General features: G+C 30.3%; 3 protein-coding genes across 5 annotated transcripts; all 3 read right to left on the bottom strand.

The window, feature by feature from the left end:
* Positions 1–632: 632 nt before the first annotated feature.
* LOC145743584 (uncharacterized) lies at positions 633–7,244 on the bottom strand. Of its 2 annotated transcripts, none has more exons than XM_082561583.1 (19): positions 7,028–7,244; positions 6,734–6,860; positions 6,537–6,613; positions 6,137–6,214; positions 5,938–6,063; positions 5,751–5,835; positions 5,565–5,666; positions 5,146–5,208; positions 4,947–4,976; positions 4,513–4,566; positions 4,331–4,411; positions 4,210–4,248; positions 4,090–4,128; positions 3,480–3,524; positions 3,050–3,128; positions 2,892–2,980; positions 2,713–2,811; positions 2,496–2,593; positions 633–1,692 (listed from the first exon to the last, which is right to left on the bottom strand). In XM_082561583.1, exons 1-18 carry the CDS (start codon positions 7,043–7,045, stop codon positions 2,517–2,519), a joined length of 1,308 nt encoding a protein of 435 aa, XP_082417709.1. In that variant the 5' UTR covers positions 7,046–7,244; the 3' UTR covers positions 633–1,692; positions 2,496–2,516. The 2 variants fall into 2 exon arrangements, with proteins under 2 accessions (XP_082417709.1, XP_082417708.1); XM_082561582.1 differs by having other exon boundaries at positions 2,892–2,983; positions 7,028–7,215.
* Positions 7,245–7,986: 742 nt separating this feature from the next.
* Positions 7,987–13,855, bottom strand: LOC145741656 (inositol hexakisphosphate kinase 1-like). The gene is made up of 7 exons (XM_082559274.1): positions 13,717–13,855; positions 13,348–13,474; positions 13,088–13,227; positions 12,563–12,633; positions 12,276–12,445; positions 11,570–11,745; positions 7,987–9,393 (listed from the first exon to the last, which is right to left on the bottom strand). The coding sequence occupies exons 1-7, from the start codon at positions 13,816–13,818 to the stop codon at positions 8,797–8,799; spliced, it is 1,383 nt and encodes a 460-aa protein (XP_082415400.1). The 5' UTR covers positions 13,819–13,855; the 3' UTR covers positions 7,987–8,796.
* Positions 13,856–14,953: 1,098 nt separating this feature from the next.
* LOC145743290 (uncharacterized) lies at positions 14,954–19,970 on the bottom strand. Of its 2 annotated transcripts, none has more exons than XM_082561216.1 (12): positions 19,847–19,970; positions 19,541–19,693; positions 19,033–19,158; positions 18,856–18,935; positions 17,735–18,757; positions 17,568–17,640; positions 17,274–17,370; positions 17,012–17,124; positions 16,522–16,637; positions 16,103–16,271; positions 15,535–15,682; positions 14,954–15,290 (listed from the first exon to the last, which is right to left on the bottom strand). In XM_082561216.1, the coding sequence occupies exons 1-12, from the start codon at positions 19,897–19,899 to the stop codon at positions 14,964–14,966; spliced, it is 2,478 nt and encodes an 825-aa protein (XP_082417342.1). In that variant the 5' UTR covers positions 19,900–19,970; the 3' UTR covers positions 14,954–14,963. The 2 variants fall into 2 exon arrangements, with proteins under 2 accessions (XP_082417342.1, XP_082417343.1); XM_082561217.1 differs by having other exon boundaries at positions 16,103–16,268.
* Positions 19,971–20,904: the final 934 nt, after the last annotated feature.

Raw genomic sequence — 20,904 nt, 5'->3', positions numbered from 1 at the left:
AGCGCATACAAACAGTTATTTTTACAATAAGATACTTGATTAAAGATGCTTTTAATTTCTATTTTTTGTAAAATAGGACAGAAATTTTTAAATTTCTTAAAATGCGATTAAATTTAAGCTTAACATATGGTTTTATTTAGGTGTAAATCATATATTACGTAATTCTGTTAAATAGTAACTGGTGTATATTGTGTTTACTATTCAAAAAGCGCAATATTTGTATCTGGCGTTTTTGTCAAACTTCTTTACCTGCTAATGGCTAAACAAATATTAAGGTACCCGTTACATAACCCAGTGTTACTATTTCCATCCCAGTAATTTTTTTTTGGGGGGGACGGCTTGTTAGTTTTCCTACAAATGCTATCCTTGGAATTTACAGCCAAGATTAAACTGAATAAAATACTGTTAGTGTTGGTTATAATAAGAACTATTTATCTGACTTTGCTTTAAAGAACATTAACATAGTAACTGAACAGTAAATAACACTAGCAAAAACTGAACTAAACAAATAACAACGATAAATGAATACACCACCACTTTAACTAAAGATGAAGTACTTCACTCAACTAAGATGAAGATGTAAAAAATAACTGTCACATGAATTTAAAAAGTTTCCAAACCAATACGCTAAAAAGTGTCAAAGAGTCGTTTATATTGGATAAAATGTACAAATTTGAAATTTATTCAATTGATTATTTCATTTGGAAAAAAATGCAAAAATTGTGAAGCGATTTTAAGTAAGATTGCCAGTTAACAATGATTACAGCAAAAACAAATGTCTATTTATAACAACTACCACGTTTCTGCAACCAGCCAAAAATCAGAATTGAAAAAAAAATTGTAATAAGATATCGTTAAAATAAGTTGGTTATTGAAAACACATGATAAAAACAAGGCAGTGGTATAACAAGACAACACGATGAATATATACACAGCTGCAGTTGTTCCTGTTTAAAAAGAAACTTAAAAAGGTTAAGTCCTACAGCAGTCAATCAATCTAAAACCGCCAATTAAAAATAATAATAATATCTAACTATGCAAATAGATAAACATGCTAGTTATTAGTTTTTTTTGTTCTTTTCTATTTATGCCTCCACTTAAATTACTAAAGACTTTTAAATTTAGGGTAGTTTGGTTTTATACACTCACTATAAACTTTAACAAGCCAAGTAAAATAGGAAGTAAATTTAGCAAGAAACTATAGTGGCATAATTTCTAAAAAAAGGGCTAATAAGCTTACTAGGTTAAGGCCTAGGACTATAAACAAAACAGTTACGCACTGACGGAAATGACAATGTTGTACAGAGAGCTCACTTGGTTGGGCTGCTTTCGTTGGAATTAATAAATACTTGTCTTTACATGAATCACATTAAAAACAACACACTACCAAAAAAGTCTCTTCGAGTCTATCAATAACGTAATAATAGACTAGTTAGTTCGACGTTAAAACTTGACAATATGATGCTGTGCTGATCTTCAATTAAAAGAAAATAAACTTTCTTCGAATTTCGCGCAGCTTACTCTTTATATCAATGATGAACGCACAATTTTTTTTTTGAGTGGCCTCAACATTGGCAATTGGTAAGAAAATAATTGAGGGCAAACTTTTGTATGGTATATAAAACCAGCTCAATATGTTCATAACTCAAATATTTACAGGTGAGAGTGGATTTTGAGACGCTGACTTACTGTCTGTAAAAAAATAAGGAAAATAAAATAATATAAATTTAAAGGAGAGGGCTTACGCATGTGTCTTTGGTATGAAATGCTGATATATTAATTTTCTTTTTAATTTTGACAACACCAATCCAATTTATTACTGTACCCACATCATTTATGCACATTTAACTATCATAAACACACATTTTATTCATCCACAACAAAAAATTTCATACCATTTAATCAATGCACATATAATTTATATTTCCAATCTTTTTGACCAAACTTTAAAAAATCGTAACCTTTGCACAACAACCAAGACTTTAGTTACAATAAACACTTTCCTTATTTAACTGCCACAAAACCACAACATTTTCACAATCACACCAGACTTGGTACACTGAGCAATCAACTAAAGGCAGAAACAACAATGAAAAATGCTGTGCTGCCTTAAAGTCACTCTGCAGAACACAAATTCATGCCAAAATACATTCAAAACTATGACTGTGTTACTTAAGTAACTAAATGGACTTTTTAAATAACTGAAAATAAACTATATTTAGATTTGGTTCTATGATATGTTAGTTAAACTAATTAAATATAGTTTACAAAATGAGTAATTCAAAACTGAAGGTCTGGTATATGTTATTGCTGTGCCACATATTTGAAATGTAATTGTAACTATCAAGACTGGGCATGTTAAAAGAAAGGATGGGATTTTAGCTTTTTTTTCACTTTATATGCCTGTTATGCCAGTTGTGAATTACATCATTCTACACTTCAAATAAATAAACTCCACTTAACGGGCCTTGCCTGTTCTGGCCTGCAATACTTACCAATAGTGATTTAAACTAAAATTAATATCGAGAACTTGACGAGTAACCAGCTGCAGAGCTTCCACTAGGAGCCGATGCAGAGCTAGGATAAGAAGAACCTAAAAATAATTGTAAGTTGATAACAATTTAAATTTTTTTAAAAAAAGTTTTCATGGTTGAGTAGTTATTGGTTCGAACAAATTATTAGAAACAGCAATGTCTGATGATGCACACTTACTGCTGTATGGTCCAGAACGAGAGCTGTAAGATGATGAACTCTTCATTGGTCCATAACTACTGCTACTGTTCATGTACGATGAATAATCATAACCATTGCCTAAGAACACAACACAGCGATAACGCAAGTTTTTAAAACTTTATAATTTTAGGCTTGAAATACACATGTAATATACTTACTCTCCGATTTGACTCTTGAGTAATCATACTCAGCTGCTGAGCTTGCACTTCGCGTGTAAGGATCTCGTTCCCGTACTTCCCTTGACTCCCTACTAATAGTGTTTTGCTTGAAAAACATGGCATCACAAAATTTGTAAACTATTTTAAATTAAACTAACCTCTCGGTAGCATGCGAGCTGCTGTAACGCTCATGTGGACTTCTGTCAACTGGTGGCAATGTAGTTCTTTCACGTTCGCCTGTATTAAGAAATTAATTCTCGTTTAACATGATAATATTTATTTTGATTTTGTTTTCAGAAAAAAGATTATTAATAATGTCCCATGCATGGTTTCACATCTTGGTTATTGCTAGCTAGTAACTACAAGGCGTGTAAGGAATATGCAGCGACTTTAAACACTTTTCTTTTAAAGCTCTTAAATTAAGAAACTTTAAAATAAAATATGTTAAGTTAATTTATGATACTGTAGCTCAGAATATACATCACTTTTAGGACGCTCCAACACCACACAGGCAGAGCCGGGAAGTGTGTAAATCCTCCCAGATTACCTTATATCAAAAAATAAATGAACTAAGTAAAACAAACTTACTTTCTCTAGGGTAGCTCTCATAGCTAGATGGCCTTTCGCTGTAACCTTTAAAAAAAATAAAAATGGTTACCTAAAAAATATGTGGTAGCATTATTTAAGTTAAATAAGTAACAAAAAATAATAAAAACATTTCTACAACGCTGAGGTAGAAAAAATCTTACTATTACTTTACTGAAATTCTGTTACCTTTCTTTTGCTACATAAATCACACTGACCTGACGACCTATACTGTCTGTGATCTGAAGTTAAGTACAACTTTGATCTGCATTCTGTTCTATGGATGATCACTGGCTTATAAACTGACAAAGGTGAAGTTTCTCGGCTTGATAAAGGACTTCCTACCACATCTCCTGGTGCTGGTAAAGCTAACCTGGATTTAAGAACTGGCTCTGGAGATAAGCTATACGTCTGCCTGAATTTCTCACTGTAAGGCTGGTAGTAGTCAATATAATCTCTTTCTCTATATGAAGGTCTACGGTAAGATAAGAGAGCTGAACTGAACCTGTCTCCCCTGCAACATGTACTGCCACTATCTCCTAAAATTAAATGTTAAATTATCAGATTGGTCTAATCTGCATTTATACACCAAATACAAAAAATAAAAACTTACCTTCTCTTTTGTAATACTCAGATGAACTTCGAGGATAATCTAAAACAAAAGTAAACGATGATTAAATAAATAATATTCACATTATAACAAACAGCAAAAAAACTGTTTTTATTTACTTACCACGTGGTGCATAATGATCTCTTGCCTCACGGTACCGATCTAACAAAAATAATTTATTATTAATTTTACAAAAAAAAATATTAAAAAAATTATTGTTGTTTAGCAGAGTTTACTAACTCACCATATTCACTTGCATATTCTCTTGGTGGAGCAGCAGCATATCGATCATATTCTCGTGGTGGGTAGGGTGATCTTTCATATGCTAAATTATAAAAAAAAGTTTACAAAATCTATAATTGAAAAATATAAGAGTGTTTATTTTTTTTTGTATAAAATATGGTTATAAAACAAAGGTACACTTACGACTTGCATAACGATCGTAACTTGACGGCATCGGTGGGTATCGTTCATAGCCTGCTAAAATACAAATAATTTCAAATAATAACGAGAAGTTTTTGTCAATTCAATTATATATACCATTATTAAATTTATAGATAAAAAAATGTCCCATGCATGGTTTCACATCTTGGTTATTGCTAGCTATTAGCTATAAGGCGTGTAAGGAATATGCAGTGACTAAAACACTTTTTCTTTAAAGCTCTTAAATTAAGAAACTTTAAAATAAAATATGTTTTAAGTTAATTTATGATACTGTAGCTCAGAATATACGTCACTTTTAGGACGCTCCAACACCACACAGGCAGAGCCGGGAAGTGTGTAAATCCTCCCAGATTACCTTATATCAAAATTAAACAAACAACAGCTAAAAGAAAAGTAAACACAAATATTTAACTTACCAGGTGGTCCTCTTCGTTCATAGGCATATGCTAAACAAAAAAAAACATTAGTTACTTACATTTTAAATGTATAAATATACGTTAAGGATCTTTAAATGGGCTTTTTAAGTTTAGATACATACATCATAGCTTGACAAATTAACCCCAAAGAGTATGAAACTACTGACTGCCAAAAACAAAAAATAATTTATAAACTTACGAGGTGGCGATCTTCTGTAATCACGTTCCCGGTCTCTATACTGATCCATTGGTGGTCGATCCTCTATTAAAACACAAAATTTTGTTAAAGTTTCATTCTTTAGTAAAAATTAATTAAACTTTATAAGGGAAAAAATGTCCCATGCATGGTTTCACATCTTGGTTATTGCTAGCTAGTAGCTATAAGGCGTGTAAGGAATATGCAGTGACTAAAACACTTTTTCTTTAGAGCTCTTAAATTAAGAAACTTTAAAATAAAATATGTTTTAAGTTATTTTATGATGTTGTAGCTCAGAATATACGTCACTTTTAGGACGCTCCAACACCACACAGGCAGAGCCGGGAAGTGTGTAGATCCTCCCAGATTACCTTACATCAAGCTTGCAAAACTATATATAATGTAATCAACTATAGGCTTACCATATCTTCCAGCTGGTTTTGGCTTAAATTTGTCGAGTTCATTTTTTGGTAGCGCTTTTCTCACTTCACAGTTGTGCTTATTAATGGTGTGATATTTTTGACCTTAAATAAAAATTTTTTTATATTTTGTTCATTAAAAATGTTAAACATTTTTTAAAAGTTGTAAAAGTTGTAAAAGTTACTTACTGACAATCTTGTCGACCGGATCATGATCCGCAAAAGTAACGAAAGCGAATCCTCTCTTTTTCTTTGTTTCTCTGTCTTCCATTACCTATAAAAAAAATTAATACTAAAACTTGTGCTAAAATTCAGCAGAGTTACTCTTAGTTCTTTTATTTGAATTTAAATTCAAAGTATTTTTAAAAGTTTATACCTCTACAAGATCTACTGCGCCATACTGGCTAAAGTATTCTTTAAGTGGAAGTTCGTCTGTGTCATCTTTAATTCCACCAACAAAAATTTTCTTCACAGTTGCATGAGCTCCTGGCTTTTCAGAATCCTTTATAATTTTTTTATTTGTTTAAATATTTTTGTTAAAAATAAAAATTGAGGCAAGTTTAACCCAGGTATACCTCTCGAGAAACTGCACGTTTTGGGGTAACTGTTCTGCCATCTAATTGATGGGGTCTTTTTTTCATAACTGCATCAACCTGTTGTAAAAACAAATTATGTTTAAACATATATATATATACCAAAACTCATCAAACATTGTATGTATATACATAATTTGTAAGTATTACCCAACTTTTTATATCTAATTTATTGGCGTAATTCCGTTACCAAACATTTTTCAATTTTTAAGAAGTTCGAACTGGACTTCTATGCTTATAAAAATTTAGAATGGCAATATATGGGTTGTTTTAACTTAAAAAATGATTTTAATTATATTAAAAAAAAAATTAAAAGTTTGTAAACCACAGCAATTGTAATTCCGTTACCGAAGAATTGCCCATATATATCTAAGTTTCTTACCATTTTTATTCTTTTGAATGTGACAAAACCAAAGCCTCTGGATCTTTTGGTTTTTGGATCTTTCATAACGACACAGTCTTTAAAAAATATAGCAGACCATTATATTTTTTGCAAATAAACCAATATTTTAAACAAGTAATATGGGCAACAAAATGCATTGGCACATTGACTGTACTTAATAGCAAGTTTAACGTTACCTGTAACTTCACCACCATTTTGATTGAAATATTCGCGTAAACTATCGTCTGTTGTGTCAAAACTTAACCCTCCTATGAACAATTTTCTTTGTTGTTCAGGTTCGTTTATAGTTTCATTTCCGTTTGACTATTACATAAAAACATTTTAACTAAGTATAAATAACTTTTTTAACAAAATCTTAACTCCTTAAATTGTCTTAAGCTAAACGTCGTGTACTATAAAGCTTATGACCAAAATTATATCCATTAACATCCTCTAACATGCATATGAAGTCACGCTACAACTTAACGAACCTGATCAAATGAATCCATGATTTTTTTCTTTAGTAACTATTAAAAAACCTTATCTATTTTCCCACGGTCAACTGCAAAAAATTGGCATTAGATCAAAAATTAGAAGAGACGTAACAATTTTAAGTTAAATTTTAATTTTGTTCTCACGTTGAAGCAACAATAACTTTAAATTCAATAATTCATAACACAGTCTAAAGCTAACTTTTCATTAAATTAAAAGCGAGTAGTACGATCGCTTTAGTATAATAATTAAAACGCCAAAAGAAATTTAAAATGCAACCCAACGACAACGCGGAACAGAGAAAAAGGAATCGAAAACTGATCACGTGACCTTAGTGGGTTGTAATCTCGATTCCATAATCGCTTCTAATTCGGCTTCTCCCTTTTTTCTTTATATCTACTTTATCCTCAAACAGCTGTAATTAATTTTTATTCAATATCAAACAAACCCAAAAAACAACAAAAAAGCAAAAGTTTACTTGATAAATAAGTTAAAGATTAATTTTAAAAAACGTTTGCAGTTATTTAAATAACTAAATGTAAAAATACTGGATTATGGTAAATGACACCGGCAAAAATCCTATTTGCTTTAAATGATTATAGTGAATATACACTACTTTAAAATCCTTTTACAATAAATAAAAAAGCGATTATTCTTTTTTTTTAATTTTATTACATACTGGTTTCAAAAGAGATATCTCTATAATCTAACCGTATTGAATAAACAATGTATTAAAATAGCAGGATTACTTTTATTAATAGCTAACGAACACTAACGTCAATCAAATACAACAAAAATCTGCAATAATTACTCAGGGGAATATATAATTAGGTGTAAAATCCAACCTTAGTTAACCTATTATCTGTCGGATTACAATTCACTTCATTGCAAATAAGATTTTAATTTAAAGTAAACGCAGGCTATCTTACTAAATACATTAGATAAAACACCATTTGGATAAGCTTTTTTTATTACAGAAAATAATTTAAACTGTAAAACAAATTTCGAAAACATGTTACACAACATCACATTAACATTCTTTGTAACTACGACCAATTTTTTACTATATTTAAATAATAAGAAAAAACGACAAATAAACAATCCAGTAATGTTATAAATGTGTGGTAAAATAAGACCCAAATGTGAGATTGTTTTAAACAATGATTGTCGTTTCATTTGTGCAGATTGCGGAATGTATTTTTTTTTAACTTTTGCCAATTTTTGGTCAATAACAACAATTAAGTTCACAAGAATGTAACAGAGAAATATTCCTTAAACATTACAATCTCGGTTAAGAAACATGAAGCAAGTAAACTGAGTACAATTTTAGAAAATCTTGATTATAATAAAAGTTCGCCATTCTTGTTTATAACGCTAAGCGATACCAAACACTAACATTTAGGTAAAACAAATACAATACATTCCAGAAAACTAAAATCTTACAGATTATTAAGGATGTTTTTTTATAAAAAAAAAAAAAAAAGTACGAACTATGATAATACCTATAAACCTGACCGTAAAATCGCAATGCAAAAATGGCAAAAACCTAGCAACATTTTAGTGAAAAAAGATCACAATGGAACATTAGAAACATTGCACAGATTAAGTCAAGCCTACTGAGTATTAAGGTGATACGAAAGATGGAATAAAGTTGACTGCACGAGGAGTAATATTGGAACACTTACTGAAACATGGACGAAATATAGATATTAATTATAATGGGGTGGGTATAGGTTAAGTGCATCGATCTGACTGTAAAAATTTGAATTTAAACATGCGCCGGCGCTTCAAGTTTGAGTATTTCCTTTAAGATTTTTATTAAATTGGTGAGACCGAATATATAGCCATGATCTGGCCCGTCGTGTATCATGGATTTGTCCATGTCTTGATGCGTTGATTTGGCAAAGTCGATCATTCGAATGTCGAAATGAGCCGACCTTCCGTTTGAAGCTTTTTGGTCGCCCGAGTTTTGAAGAACATGGGAACAACTGTCTCTTTTCGAGTTTACAGACGCGTGATTATCGAAAGTACTTTGGTCATCACAGCACGAACATTTTGCATTATCACGATCGAGACTTTCATTGGACTTTGAGCCATTTTGGTGATTATCTAATTTGCAATCCGAAATGTCTGCACCGTCGTACATTACCAGCAGCGAACTCGAATAAAATCTGTAAGAACCTAGTCTGCGCAAACTGTCCAGAATCGATTTTAATCTCTTTAAAACTGGAATTAAAAGCTCGTATCTAGTTCGAAAACCGTCGTGAAAAAATTGATGCAAAGCACTGGTGAGACCCAACTTGTCCAATTTTCTACCATAGTATTTGTCTCGGCACACGTAGGTGTCAGTATTTGAATGATAAACCTGCAAACAAATAGAGAAAGTTAAACATTAGTTACCTCGAATCATGCCCACGTGCTTTCCGAGTAAAACTAACGTGCTTTCCGAGTAAAACTAAACAAATACAGACAGGCATTATATAATATAGAGCTAGCTGGTCTTACAAGCTAACCGTACAACGGGAATGCGACAACGAATTGTGGCGGGTTTACTAGTTATATAATACCAAAATCGTAAAATCTTGACAAATAATTGCTTATCACATGGTCTGTTATACAACATTTAGCACGGCGCTTTAATTTTAAAGACATACAAACATCTTAAAGAGTCAGTTAACACGATTGGGTTTACGTGTACCCAAAACAGGAAATACGATGATAGCATTTCCCAGAACAAAAATACTATTGACCTAAGAGTGTTTATCAGCACAATATTGACCTATCAAATAACTGTTTCGCCATCACATTTAATACACAAAAACAAATTACTACAATTTAAAGATATTGATAAGAACTTTGTTCACACGGCTTCATAACAATGGATACTATAAATTTTATATATTAAATGATCATAAAATTGTATTAAAACAAACTTAAAATTTTTTGGTCAAATTTTTCAACTCTGTTATTTTTAAATGTGCGTAGAGTAGTAAAAATTTAAAACGAGTCTTTAAATAGGTGTAAAATAAGCAATTTATGTTGTAAATTTTCCCTCTTAAACTAAGCAACATAAAACGTTGAAATATTGCCATTTTTATGACGTTTACTTGAGTTCAGCAAACCTTAAATTAACATTGAGCACAAAGGTTTATTTTTCGCTGATTTGTGCAATTTTCGGAGGTTATTCACTCGCGGGACAGAACCCGCCTTATTTTTTATAAAGGTACTACGTATTAATGGCTTTACCAAAAAATAACCGATTGAAACGTAAAGCATATTGGAAGTTTCATGAAGCACAATCAGTAAACAAACAAACAGATGACGTATATTCCAGGAATTTTATTTTAACTATTCATTTGATTGTAATTTTTTTTGTAATTTGTGACGCAAATACCAATTGTACTCTAAGTTTACATCGCTTCATATTAAGTGGCAAGCTATTGAGGCAAATATTGATTTAATGTCACGTAATTCAGCGTCGACTTTTTATGGTTTTCAGATGACTGATGCAATTTTTGTTTGACTTAACGTATGACTCAAAACCATGGGAAATCAAAATTTCGCTTCTGCTCCTAAGGGACTCCTAATTTTAAAATACTATAACCATAAATATAACCTTATTTACAGAAGTCAAGCAGAAATGACAAAAGCCACAGCTAGAAGTTAGCTGTTAACAGTCATCACAAGTAGTTCTACTTCACAAGTTTGACAGTTACAGTACACATATAGAGGTTATGTTTTGGTATATAGCCAATCACAATACAACAATTAGCACAACCCATTTACTAACAACCAATCAAAAAAAAACTCTTATTGTTTGTAAACAACATTTAAGTAATTGTCCAACTTAATCAAACGTTATTTTAGAAAGCAACGTTTCAACAAAGGCTAAATACGTACACAGCATACAGGAAACGCATACAATACGACCTATACAGTCATTTAAGCCCGTGTTACTAACTAGTGAGCATTTGTAATTATAACATAATTAATATATAATTACATAACTATCGCTTACACGTTTTACAAAGTAATCCTTTGTAATATAGTGTCACATATGTAACTCACCTTTTATTTAGTAATAGTTAGATGTCGTTATGACCATTCAAAAATTAAACGCATGAAAAACGTTAACAACGTTTAATAACACGATGTTTTATTTAAGTAACAAACCACAAACCTAGGTTATCTTATCAACATGATTTAAAAACATTGGTTTCACTTTATTATTTAAATTAAACCGTAGTTTTCTTTTAATAAAACAAGTTTAAAGTCAACTTTTACTGTTTAAAATGCCCCCTTTATTTTAAATTACATAAACCCCATTTTAAAAATTTTTATAGGTAAATTTGTCAAACAAAATAAAATTTTAAGGCCTGTGGGACCTACTAGATTTTAACATTTAAGAACAATTTTAAGTAAGGTTTCTAATTATTGTTCATACGTAGTTTCATGCAGCTTAAGTTAAGGCTATAAAACATGCCAAAAAATTGCTAACCTGACAGGATCTAAATATTTTAATAAATTGTTTATTTTTTTACCTGCATTCCAGACAGTCTTACGCCAAGAGGCTGGGTTGTTGTTGTTTTGCACTTTTCTTCATGTCTCATTTTTTTCTGTTCGTCGTCATAGTCTCCATGCAGCCTTGTTCCCATTTTCAGATCGAGGATGCAGGGTTTTTGAAACTGAGATGCCACGTTTTCGAGTAATATACATTCTGTAAATATATCAAAAATAAATATTCTTAACATAAATATTAAGTTATGAATACAAGCAGTTATTAACATTTAAAAACTCTGCTTAAATACTTAGTACAATTAAAAAAACTAAGTTAATTTAAATAAAAGTCAAAAAAACTTGGTCACAATAAATCAAGCTTTAAAACAACCAGCTTTTAAAAGCTTTGAAAACTAATTGTAGAGAAGGTAATTATTTATCCAGTCAACTAAGGTTATATAAAACACAGCAGGTCAATAAACCAGATGTTTTTAAAGCATTATATTTCAATAGCTTTATCGACCCATTAATAAAAATCAATATTAATATTTGTACATATATATATGATGTATATAACAGAAAATACTCAGTTAAAATTGTGTTCTCTATTGACCATGTATAATTATTTAAAATTGGTTTAATACCACATATTTGTTTCTTAAGTGAAGCTAATTTTAAAATCCCAAAGAAACCATGTTATATTGAATTAAACTAGATGGTATATAATGGATAAATCTGGTTTAAACCTACTTTGTACAACTCTATGTTTATGTTGTAAGTGTCGCTTAAGCCCCTCCTTATGAACTTTGTATGTCCAAGGATTGGCTGGCAATGACTTGGGTAACTTCAGATCATCTTTGTTTTTACTTGAAAGTGGTTGATCATCAACGTACATACTTCCTGTTCTTTTTAATTTTATTCTAAATCGAAAAAACAATTATTTTAAAATAAAAAAGAGGGTATATATATATATACTTATATTGCAAAGTGAATTGAGACAAAAAGTCAATACCCAATAATTTTTTTTTTAAATATACCGGTTTGAATGTGGAAAAAAATTGTTAGATTGTGGTCTTCGAGTTCTGTCAGATGTGGTTCCTGAATATTCCTACAAAAAAAGTAAACGGTAATTTGGTTTAATGCACATATGTTTAAGCTTAGTTGCAAAATTTGACAATCACAACAACATTGGACAACACAAACTATTAAGGTGTGTAATCTTGATGTCAGGTTTTAAGTAGCCTTAAGCTAAATTATTTAGATTTCATAGGAAAAACAAAGTTGCATGTTGTGTCAATAGCTGAGTCAACTTCCTTTTTTTCAAGCAAATAAACTTTTGCGTAACTTATCAATTTTTATAATTTAACATAATAAGGTTAATTAGTCAGACCAAAAATTGACTCATGACACTACTGTTATTATTATGATAAACTAACGAACAGTAAATCACAACATAAAGACCCTGTTTAAAGTTGTCAAACTTATATTACCGATAATGTTAAAAAATAATGCCAATATTAAAAGAAAAAAATCATAAATCAAAATGTAAAGTAATATTTTACCGGTTCCTCTTCACTGCTATCTGAAAGTAAATGATCATCATAATAATGCGATAGTTCATCCATACTTTGAGCCTCATCAGGAAAGGCTGTAAGAGCTACACAACCATCTGGTGTTTCTTCAATATTGACATTTACAACACCTGTACATATCCAAGATTAAAGTTCAAATAACTTAATCAAATCATTGTTTTGCCAGATTTAACTAAAAACTTTTTATTGTTAAATTTAGAACAACAAAAACTATTCAAGAGAAAATTTACCTTTAAACTTGGGGGTAAATTGAAGAATATCAGGAGGTAAAGATTTGTAAAAAAAATGTTCACGAAAATTAAGAGGTTTACAAACAGTTGTTTCATCAAGGCACATCATGGTAGCCCGGCCTGCAACCTAAAAAAATAATTTTATTAATTTTATATGTCAAATTATTTTAGTATTATTATTGAATAAATATTCACATCTAAAATGCACGTAGTTTTTATATATACATAGTATTTTTAGTAAAGCACTAACAACCTTATGTAGAGTGTTTTTATTAATCCTTTTTTCACAGTTGTCAAGCACATAAAATAACATCTATTTTTTAAATTGAAACAACACAGTCACACAGTATAAATATAAATTATTAATACCTGATGTAAAAAGGGTTCCAGTGCAATTCCTCGTTTAAAAGAACAATCTTCACTGTTATCATTTACAACCACATCATCAATAGTATTCATTTTAATCAACATATCGAAACAAATTACAAAAATATTAAAAATCACCAGATCTTCTTTAAAAAAAATTGTTTACAGTTTTATGTAAATATAGTTTATATTCTTTAGTAAAATAAAAGTAATTATTTTAAAACATATACGGTTAAACCAAACGGTCCACTATCTGATTATCAAATTCTTGCTAGCAATTATCGGCCAAAAATACCTAAAATTGCTAGACCAAAACTGTCGGCTAGCAGCTAGTCAATTAGTTTCTCGTTAAAACAAGCAAAGGGAGCTAATTTTATTTAAGGTTACTGAAAAATACAATGCAAGCATTTAGTTGCGTAATTTCCGTCAAAAGACCTTTGTACTAAAGACTTTGAGCAGGGCACGAGCCTACTCACAAAGAACGAGTGAGTGAAAAGCTCGAAAATTGTTTGACAACCAAGGAAAAGATGTGCAGTCAAGCTTAACTTTAATAAATATTTTTTCTTTTAATCAAAAAAATGACAATTTTTTTCTGTTCGTTTATTTATATATATTTATACGTATTATTAAAAAATACCGCTGCTTTTATATATATATTTTTTTTAAAACTAAAATTGGGTATTAATCTATAAAGTTAACCGGTAGCGTGGTGTAGTGGTAAGAACTCTTGCTACACCACACATAAGGTCGTGGGTTCAATCCCCATTGATCTTATGCTGTAGCGCCCTTGAGTAAGGCGTTATAAACGGTATGAACTCCTGCTAAGCAGGCACTTAATCAGCAGCATAATTATCGGGCAATTATAATCTATAATATCCCAAACTGCCACAGGCAGCTCGAGACTGGGTCGGGGTAACTGATGTTACTCTATGTTTAAATCGCGCATTCGACTTTCCCACATCGAGGATAAAGATATATACAAAAAAAAAGTTAATAAACTAAAATGAGCATTTTTACATTACATTCTAACCAATGATATATAATAAACATACATCATTTATTCTTACTATATATCATTGATTCTAACATTCTGGCATTTCCATAATAACAAACTCTTCCTTAAAATTTCAGTATAGAATTTTTACTACGAAAATAAAGAAAAATATATATGACGATAAAAATACACAATCATAAAGTAACATTAAAATTTAAAAAAAAGTAACACTGTTAAATCTTCTGACTAAAAACAATTATTGAGGATTTCGTTTTTTAACATTTTTCTTAATATTATTTTGTCTAATTTGTCTTTCGCCTTCAAGTAAAAATATTTGCATTGAAGACAAAATAAGAAAAGCACCGTATTTTTTTAAACGAGGTTTATCCCACGACGAACAGTCACCATAAGTTTTTCCTTTCATTTTGTTAGTTAAATGATTAAGTCCCAACGCCTCGATCATGGCAGCTTCACGTGTGTAAGCTTCGCAAGCCATTACATTCTGAAAGACATGGAGAGATATCACACCACAATTGGCATTCCAAATATTATGAATGTGTTGAATTTTTTTGCTGCAGTTCACCTTGAAATTAAAAAAATAAATAAATAAAATTTGGTATTTAAAAGGTCACTTTATTACAAAAAAGTAGGCTGTTCTTGAAAATATGCAACAAGCATGGAAACGTTACCCTTTGAAAAAATATACCAAAACGTGTCAACTATGCATAATTACCAAATTTTTTTTTAAAGTTTCAACCATTAGATTTTTATTCTTAATTTTGTTTAATAATTAACATAATTTTATTATTCTCCATACAGATTCTTACTAGATTTTTTTCTTTGATAGCTTCTTTAAAGTGATCATATGGACGAGTTTTTTTTCCTTTTCCAACATAGAATATAGCACTGACAAAAGCCTTTAAACATTCATTTTCTGATAAATGTTTTGCCCGATTCGGTAAATTACCTGTAATTCTAAAAATTCAAAGCATCAAATAAGATGTAACATGAAAATTGTTAAAAACATACTTATATAAACTTAATAAATTACAAGAAAAACTATAACTTGCTACAACACCATGAGGTCGTGGGTTCAATACCCACTGATGTCATGCTGTAGCTCCCTGGAGTAAGGCGCTATAAACGGTATGAACTCCTGCTGAATCAGCACTTAATCAGCAGTATAATTATTGGGCAATTATAATCTATAATATCCCAAACTGCCAAAGGCAACTCGAGACTGGGTCGGGGTAACTAATGTTACTCTATGTTTAAGTCGCGCATTCAACTTTCCCATATCGAGGATAAAGATATATACAAAAAAAAACTAAAACATAACATAGTAATTATAAGTAAGTATAGTAAATTACTTAAAATTAAAAACTTTAAAGAAACCTTGGGTCAAGTAGCAAATAATTAAAACTATCTTTTGTCATTCCACCCCTTAAATTTTGTCCTGTAGGATCGTCAAACTGTTGCCTTAACGATTTGTCGTCTTGTACCACAGTGTCTGGTAATCGATTGCCACGTAATAAAGAACGAACTTCATGAGAAAAACTTTCTCCTAGATAAAAAAAAATATTATCAAAATTATAATACTGTTTTTACGAATTGACATATTGTGTATAAACTTTGCAAAACTTGATTTACTTTAAAAGATTAATTTTGTGTTAACAAAAGAGAAGGGCTACTGAAAATAAACAATTACAAACTAGAATTTTTAAATGACATTATCTTAAATTATTTCGAAAATACCAGATCTAAAAGTGGTTGAATGAATAAAGTAGGTTAAAAAAATGAATAAAAATACTTACCATTTTGGGTGTGTTTTAATTTGCATCCCTGTTCTAAAAGATGCAACTTCTTTTTATAAAGCTTCCTGGCATGTTGTATTGGACCAGGATTGACCCCATGTTTTATGAGTTCATTTCTACAAAAATTTACACAAAACATCTACTTTTTCACATTTATATACAATAACAACTACACAAATAAATAAAGAATTTTAATCAAATAAAAATTAATTTTAATAATCTAAACTATTTTCAAAAACTAATCGTATTGTTACATCACTAACATTTTAATATATTATAACAATTTAAATAGTATCGTTTTATTTGTTTAAACAGCTATATTTTAGACAATGCTGATTTATGTAAACATTAATGCAGGATATCTTTACAACTCACTACAGGAAATGCTTAGTTTTTTTATTATTCTATTTATCTTTCATACTTATTAAACAAATTTTAGGTTTAGTTAAATCCACCAAATTCATTTTAAAAAAATAAAAATATTTTTAACCTTAGTTTGTCATCTGACATATTATTAATATCATCAGGTATCTTAACATTTTCTTCTGAGTCAAAACTGTAATGATGACTTACGACGTCCATGGCACTACCATTAAACAAATTCTATGAAAAAAAAGTTGTTGTAAATTATTAACACCAGTTCATATAAGAAGAACATAACTACACAATAAACAAATAAGCTGTCATTAAAACTTTAAAAACTTTAATATTTGTTTATTCAGTGCAGGTGGTTGTGTTATTATCAAACAAACCTTCCAGTCGTAAAGTATAGTGTTGTCGTTGGTGGAGTTTCCCTCACACGAAATGGATAGTTTAAGTGGAATGGTTTGGCCATTGTTCCACGATATTCTATGGAAAATAAAAAGCATTTACATACAAGCAACAGATTTTGTGTATGAAAAAATAAATCCTCTTAAAATTTTATAGTGAGCAAAGTGACTATGTAGTTAAAGCAGGGGAATTCCCTAACTTTGGCATTTTGGACTTAAGGCAACTTTTATATTATGTCCACAAAAAGTTTAAACAAATATATTAAAAATATTTACTCTTCCACAGGTGGGGATAAATCTTCAACAAGTGATAAACCATCTTCATCACAAAAAACAACTTCATCACAAACTTAACACAAAATAACATTATTAACATATATGTATTAAAAGTTTTTAAAACTAACAATCAGCAATTTAAAACATATAATTGATTAAAATCATACCTTTAATAATGCTTATTTCAAATGATGAACTTGAACTTTTAATTTCGTCCAATCTTGTAGATTCCAAGCGATCTTTAATATTGGTTTCTTGCATCTTATTTTCAATAACTGGTATTTGTTTTTTATTAGTTTTATCATATTCAACACTTTTCTTCACATCAGTTTGTAAGCAAGTGCCTACCAAACTGGCATTACTAGTATCTAAAAGTGGAACAGTAGTATCTGCAGTTGTGAAAAGTGATTCAAGTGGAATACTTGTTTCTTCAATATCCCTTTTTACATTTTTTTTACTTATATTATTTAGTGCACCATTGTCAATAGTTTCCCGAGAAAAAATTTGACGCTTTGTACTCATCAACATTTCCATTGCTATCTCATCGGTTATAGATTGATCTTTAGTTGTTTTTGGAGTATCTGGGATTGGCAGCACACATTTACTTGCCAATTCAGGAGTGCTCTCATTTGTGAGTGAGTTAGTAGATAACTCTAGTGTTATGTTTTCAAACGATTGATAGTCCGACCTTGAGTTTAATAAAATTGTCTGATTAGGAAGGGAACAAAACGAATCACTATCACAACTTTTTACAGTACTAGAAGTTTCTGGTAATACCTTAATATTTATTGTTTTGTTAAAAAGTTTTAAATTCTTATTATGTTCAGGTTTAATAAATAAAAAGCAATTGTCTGGAGATGTGGCATCAAGTCCTGTATGTAACAAATTGTCGGCAGGGTTTAAAAAATCTTTATAATTTGTCACAGAAGTTTCCATATTTAGTCGATTAGCTTTAGCATCAGCTGATTCTACAATGTTAGTTTTTAAATCATTTCTTGAAGACTTTTCAGCAAAATGCTGTGACTGACTTATTTTTTTGTCCATAGTTAGTGTAATATTTCCAGTGTCAGTATCATTTTGGCTGCAGTTTAATAATTTCTTTTGGGTTGTTTTAACTTTACCACAACTTAAACAAGTAGTTAATGGAGTAGTCTGTGTAGATATGTAACCTTTATTTTCTATGCTGTTTGCTGTAAAAACAAAAGTTTTTTATTTAATACAAAAAACCCTAAGCTGTTTTATTGTATAAACAATTACAATTTAAAAAAAAAATTGAAAGTTGACATACTAAGTTCATTTGATTCTTGATATGCATTTGACACAAATTCTTTAAGAATCAGCATACAGTTTTCATTACCTTGAGCAAATCTATCATAATCCCAAATATAAATTGTTAATAATTATCTTATTAATAGTAAGATCAGAAGCCCACAATTTTTAAACATAAATCTAAAAAACAATTTACGCATAAACATCTTTTCCATCTTTATCTGTCAGAGCGATGTCAGCTCCGTTTCTTAGCAACAGATCTAAGCAATCTGCTTTTCCCCAGTCTGCAGCAACATGGAATGGTGTTAGACCATTTGGATCTCTGCAAAAATACAATTGTAAATTACACATGATATACAAGCCAAAACTTTAATGTATTTTTTGTATATATCTTTATCCTCGACGTGGTAAGTTCAAATGCACGACCTAACATTACAGTAACAACTGTTAACCCAATCTCAAGTTGCCTGTGGCAGTTTGGGATTTTATAGATTAGAATTGCTCAATAGTTATGCTGCTGATTAGGGGCTGGCTCAGCAGAAGTTCATACAGTTTATAGAGCTTTACTCAAGGGAGCTACAGCATGAGAGCAATGGGGATTGAACCCACGGCCTCATGGTGGTGTAGCAAGTGTTCTTACCACTACACCATGCTGCGGGTAAATTAAAGAAGTATATTCACTAAAATAAAAATTATTTTCTTACCGCACATTGGCATTTCCGTTAAACTGAAGAATAAGTTTTACATAATTATATGAAGATGTTGAATGAGCTCCTATTGCAAAGTGAAAAGGTGTTACTCCATTAAGCAATAAGCTGTTAGGGTCTGCACCATCTTTAAGAAGATCATAAGCATCCCTATAACAAATTTATTAAAATATTAGAGTAATATAACAATACATCACCAAAATCTATAATATTTCTAACTGCAAAAATTGTTAAAAAGAATTAAGATTTTTTAAATTGTTGCTTTAAATTGTATCGTTTTACGCTTGTTAGTTTGTAACTTACTCAAACCGATCTTCTTTAATAGCAATAAATAGCTTTTCCGATTTCTCTTCCATAGGTAGTTATTAACTTACATAACATTAAATGTTTTTCTTTAACAAATTAAGTTTATTGCAAAATAAACGCGTGCATTTGTTTTGAATTTGGTTATGATGATTATTTACGCATGAATAGATTCGCTAAACTACTCCAAACCCTTTTATTTAGTTATCCTCGATGTGGGAAGGTTGACTTCACGACTTAAACATAGAGTAACACCAAACTCCCCGCCCGAGCTTGAGTTGCCCTTAGCAGTCTTGGATATTATAGAATATAATTGCTCGAAAGTTAAGGTGCTGATTAAGTTCTGCCTCAGTAGGAGTTATATCGTTTATAGCGCGTTTATAGCGGAGTTATATCGTTTATAGCGCCTTACAGCACGTAAGCAGTTGAGATCGAACTCAGGACCTCATGTAGTGAAGCCAAGTAATTTGACCAATACACCATGCTATCGGTGAATGTTGCCCGACGCTTATAGATATCTGGTATGATTTGTTAACGTGTGGTTGATATCATAAAATTATTCATCGCAATGGCGTCGGGTTTATTGTTCAGTTATTTGTGATTTAAGAGAATCAGAAATAGACTAAGTTAACAACAAATTTTAATTAGTATGTCAATGAAATGTTTTACAAAATTTCGAAGGGGAGAAACTAAAAACATAATAAAAAATTTCAACCCAAAATCGTTAAGCAGTATTTAAAAAAATAAAACGTATAGTTAAACGGATCTGTTATCTAGGATTTGCTTAAAACTTTGTGTTCAGTTATGTTTTGATTTAATATTTACAGCATAAGCTTAAAGTAATGTATTATACATAATTAATTACTAATTTGCTTAAGTTGTTTGTCTACAACTTTAAAATGGGTTCCAAAAGTTCAAAAAATAAAAATATCAAAGGGGCGACAACAGAATCTAACCCCACACCTGAACCTATGACAAAACAAATTGTAAAACGCCCCAAAAAACTACAAATAAAAAAATCAAAGATGACGTAATGATAAGCTACAGTCATAAAGATA

The sequence above is a fragment of the Corella eumyota genome, chromosome 2, assembly GCF_963082875.1.
Source record: "Corella eumyota chromosome 2, kaCorEumy4.1, whole genome shotgun sequence".
Lineage (NCBI taxonomy): Eukaryota > Metazoa > Chordata > Ascidiacea > Phlebobranchia > Corellidae > Corella > Corella eumyota.
The sequence above is the reverse complement of the archived record's forward strand: the minus strand, read 5'-3'. Positions and strand labels throughout refer to the sequence as shown.

Coding starts and splice junctions, on each gene's coding strand:
- LOC145743584 (XM_082561582.1), bottom strand. Junction 5,836..5,937: donor GCGCAGTAGATCTTGTAGAG/GTATAAACTTTT, acceptor TTTTTTTTATAG/GTAATGGAAGACAGAGAAAC. Junction 4,567..4,946: donor TGAACGAAGAGGACCACCTG/GTAAGTTAAATA, acceptor TTTGTATTTTAG/CAGGCTATGAACGATACCCA.
- LOC145741656 (XM_082559274.1), bottom strand. CDS start 13,818: ATGTTGATTAAAATGAATACTATTGATGATGTGGTTGTAAATGATAAC. Junction 12,634..13,087: donor ATAGCAGTGAAGAGGAACCG/GTAAAATATTAC, acceptor CTTTTTTTGTAG/GAATATTCAGGAACCACATC. Junction 11,746..12,275: donor TAAACATAGAGTTGTACAAA/GTAGGTTTAAAC, acceptor ATATATTTACAG/AATGTATATTACTCGAAAAC.
- LOC145743290 (XM_082561216.1), bottom strand. CDS start 19,899: ATGGAAGAGAAATCGGAAAAGCTATTTATTGCTATTAAAGAAGATCGG. Junction 19,694..19,846: donor ATTAAAGAAGATCGGTTTGA/GTAAGTTACAAA, acceptor AATTTGTTATAG/GGATGCTTATGATCTTCTTA. Junction 18,936..19,032: donor GATGGAAAAGATGTTTATGC/GTAAATTGTTTT, acceptor GGATTATGATAG/ATTTGCTCAAGGTAATGAAA.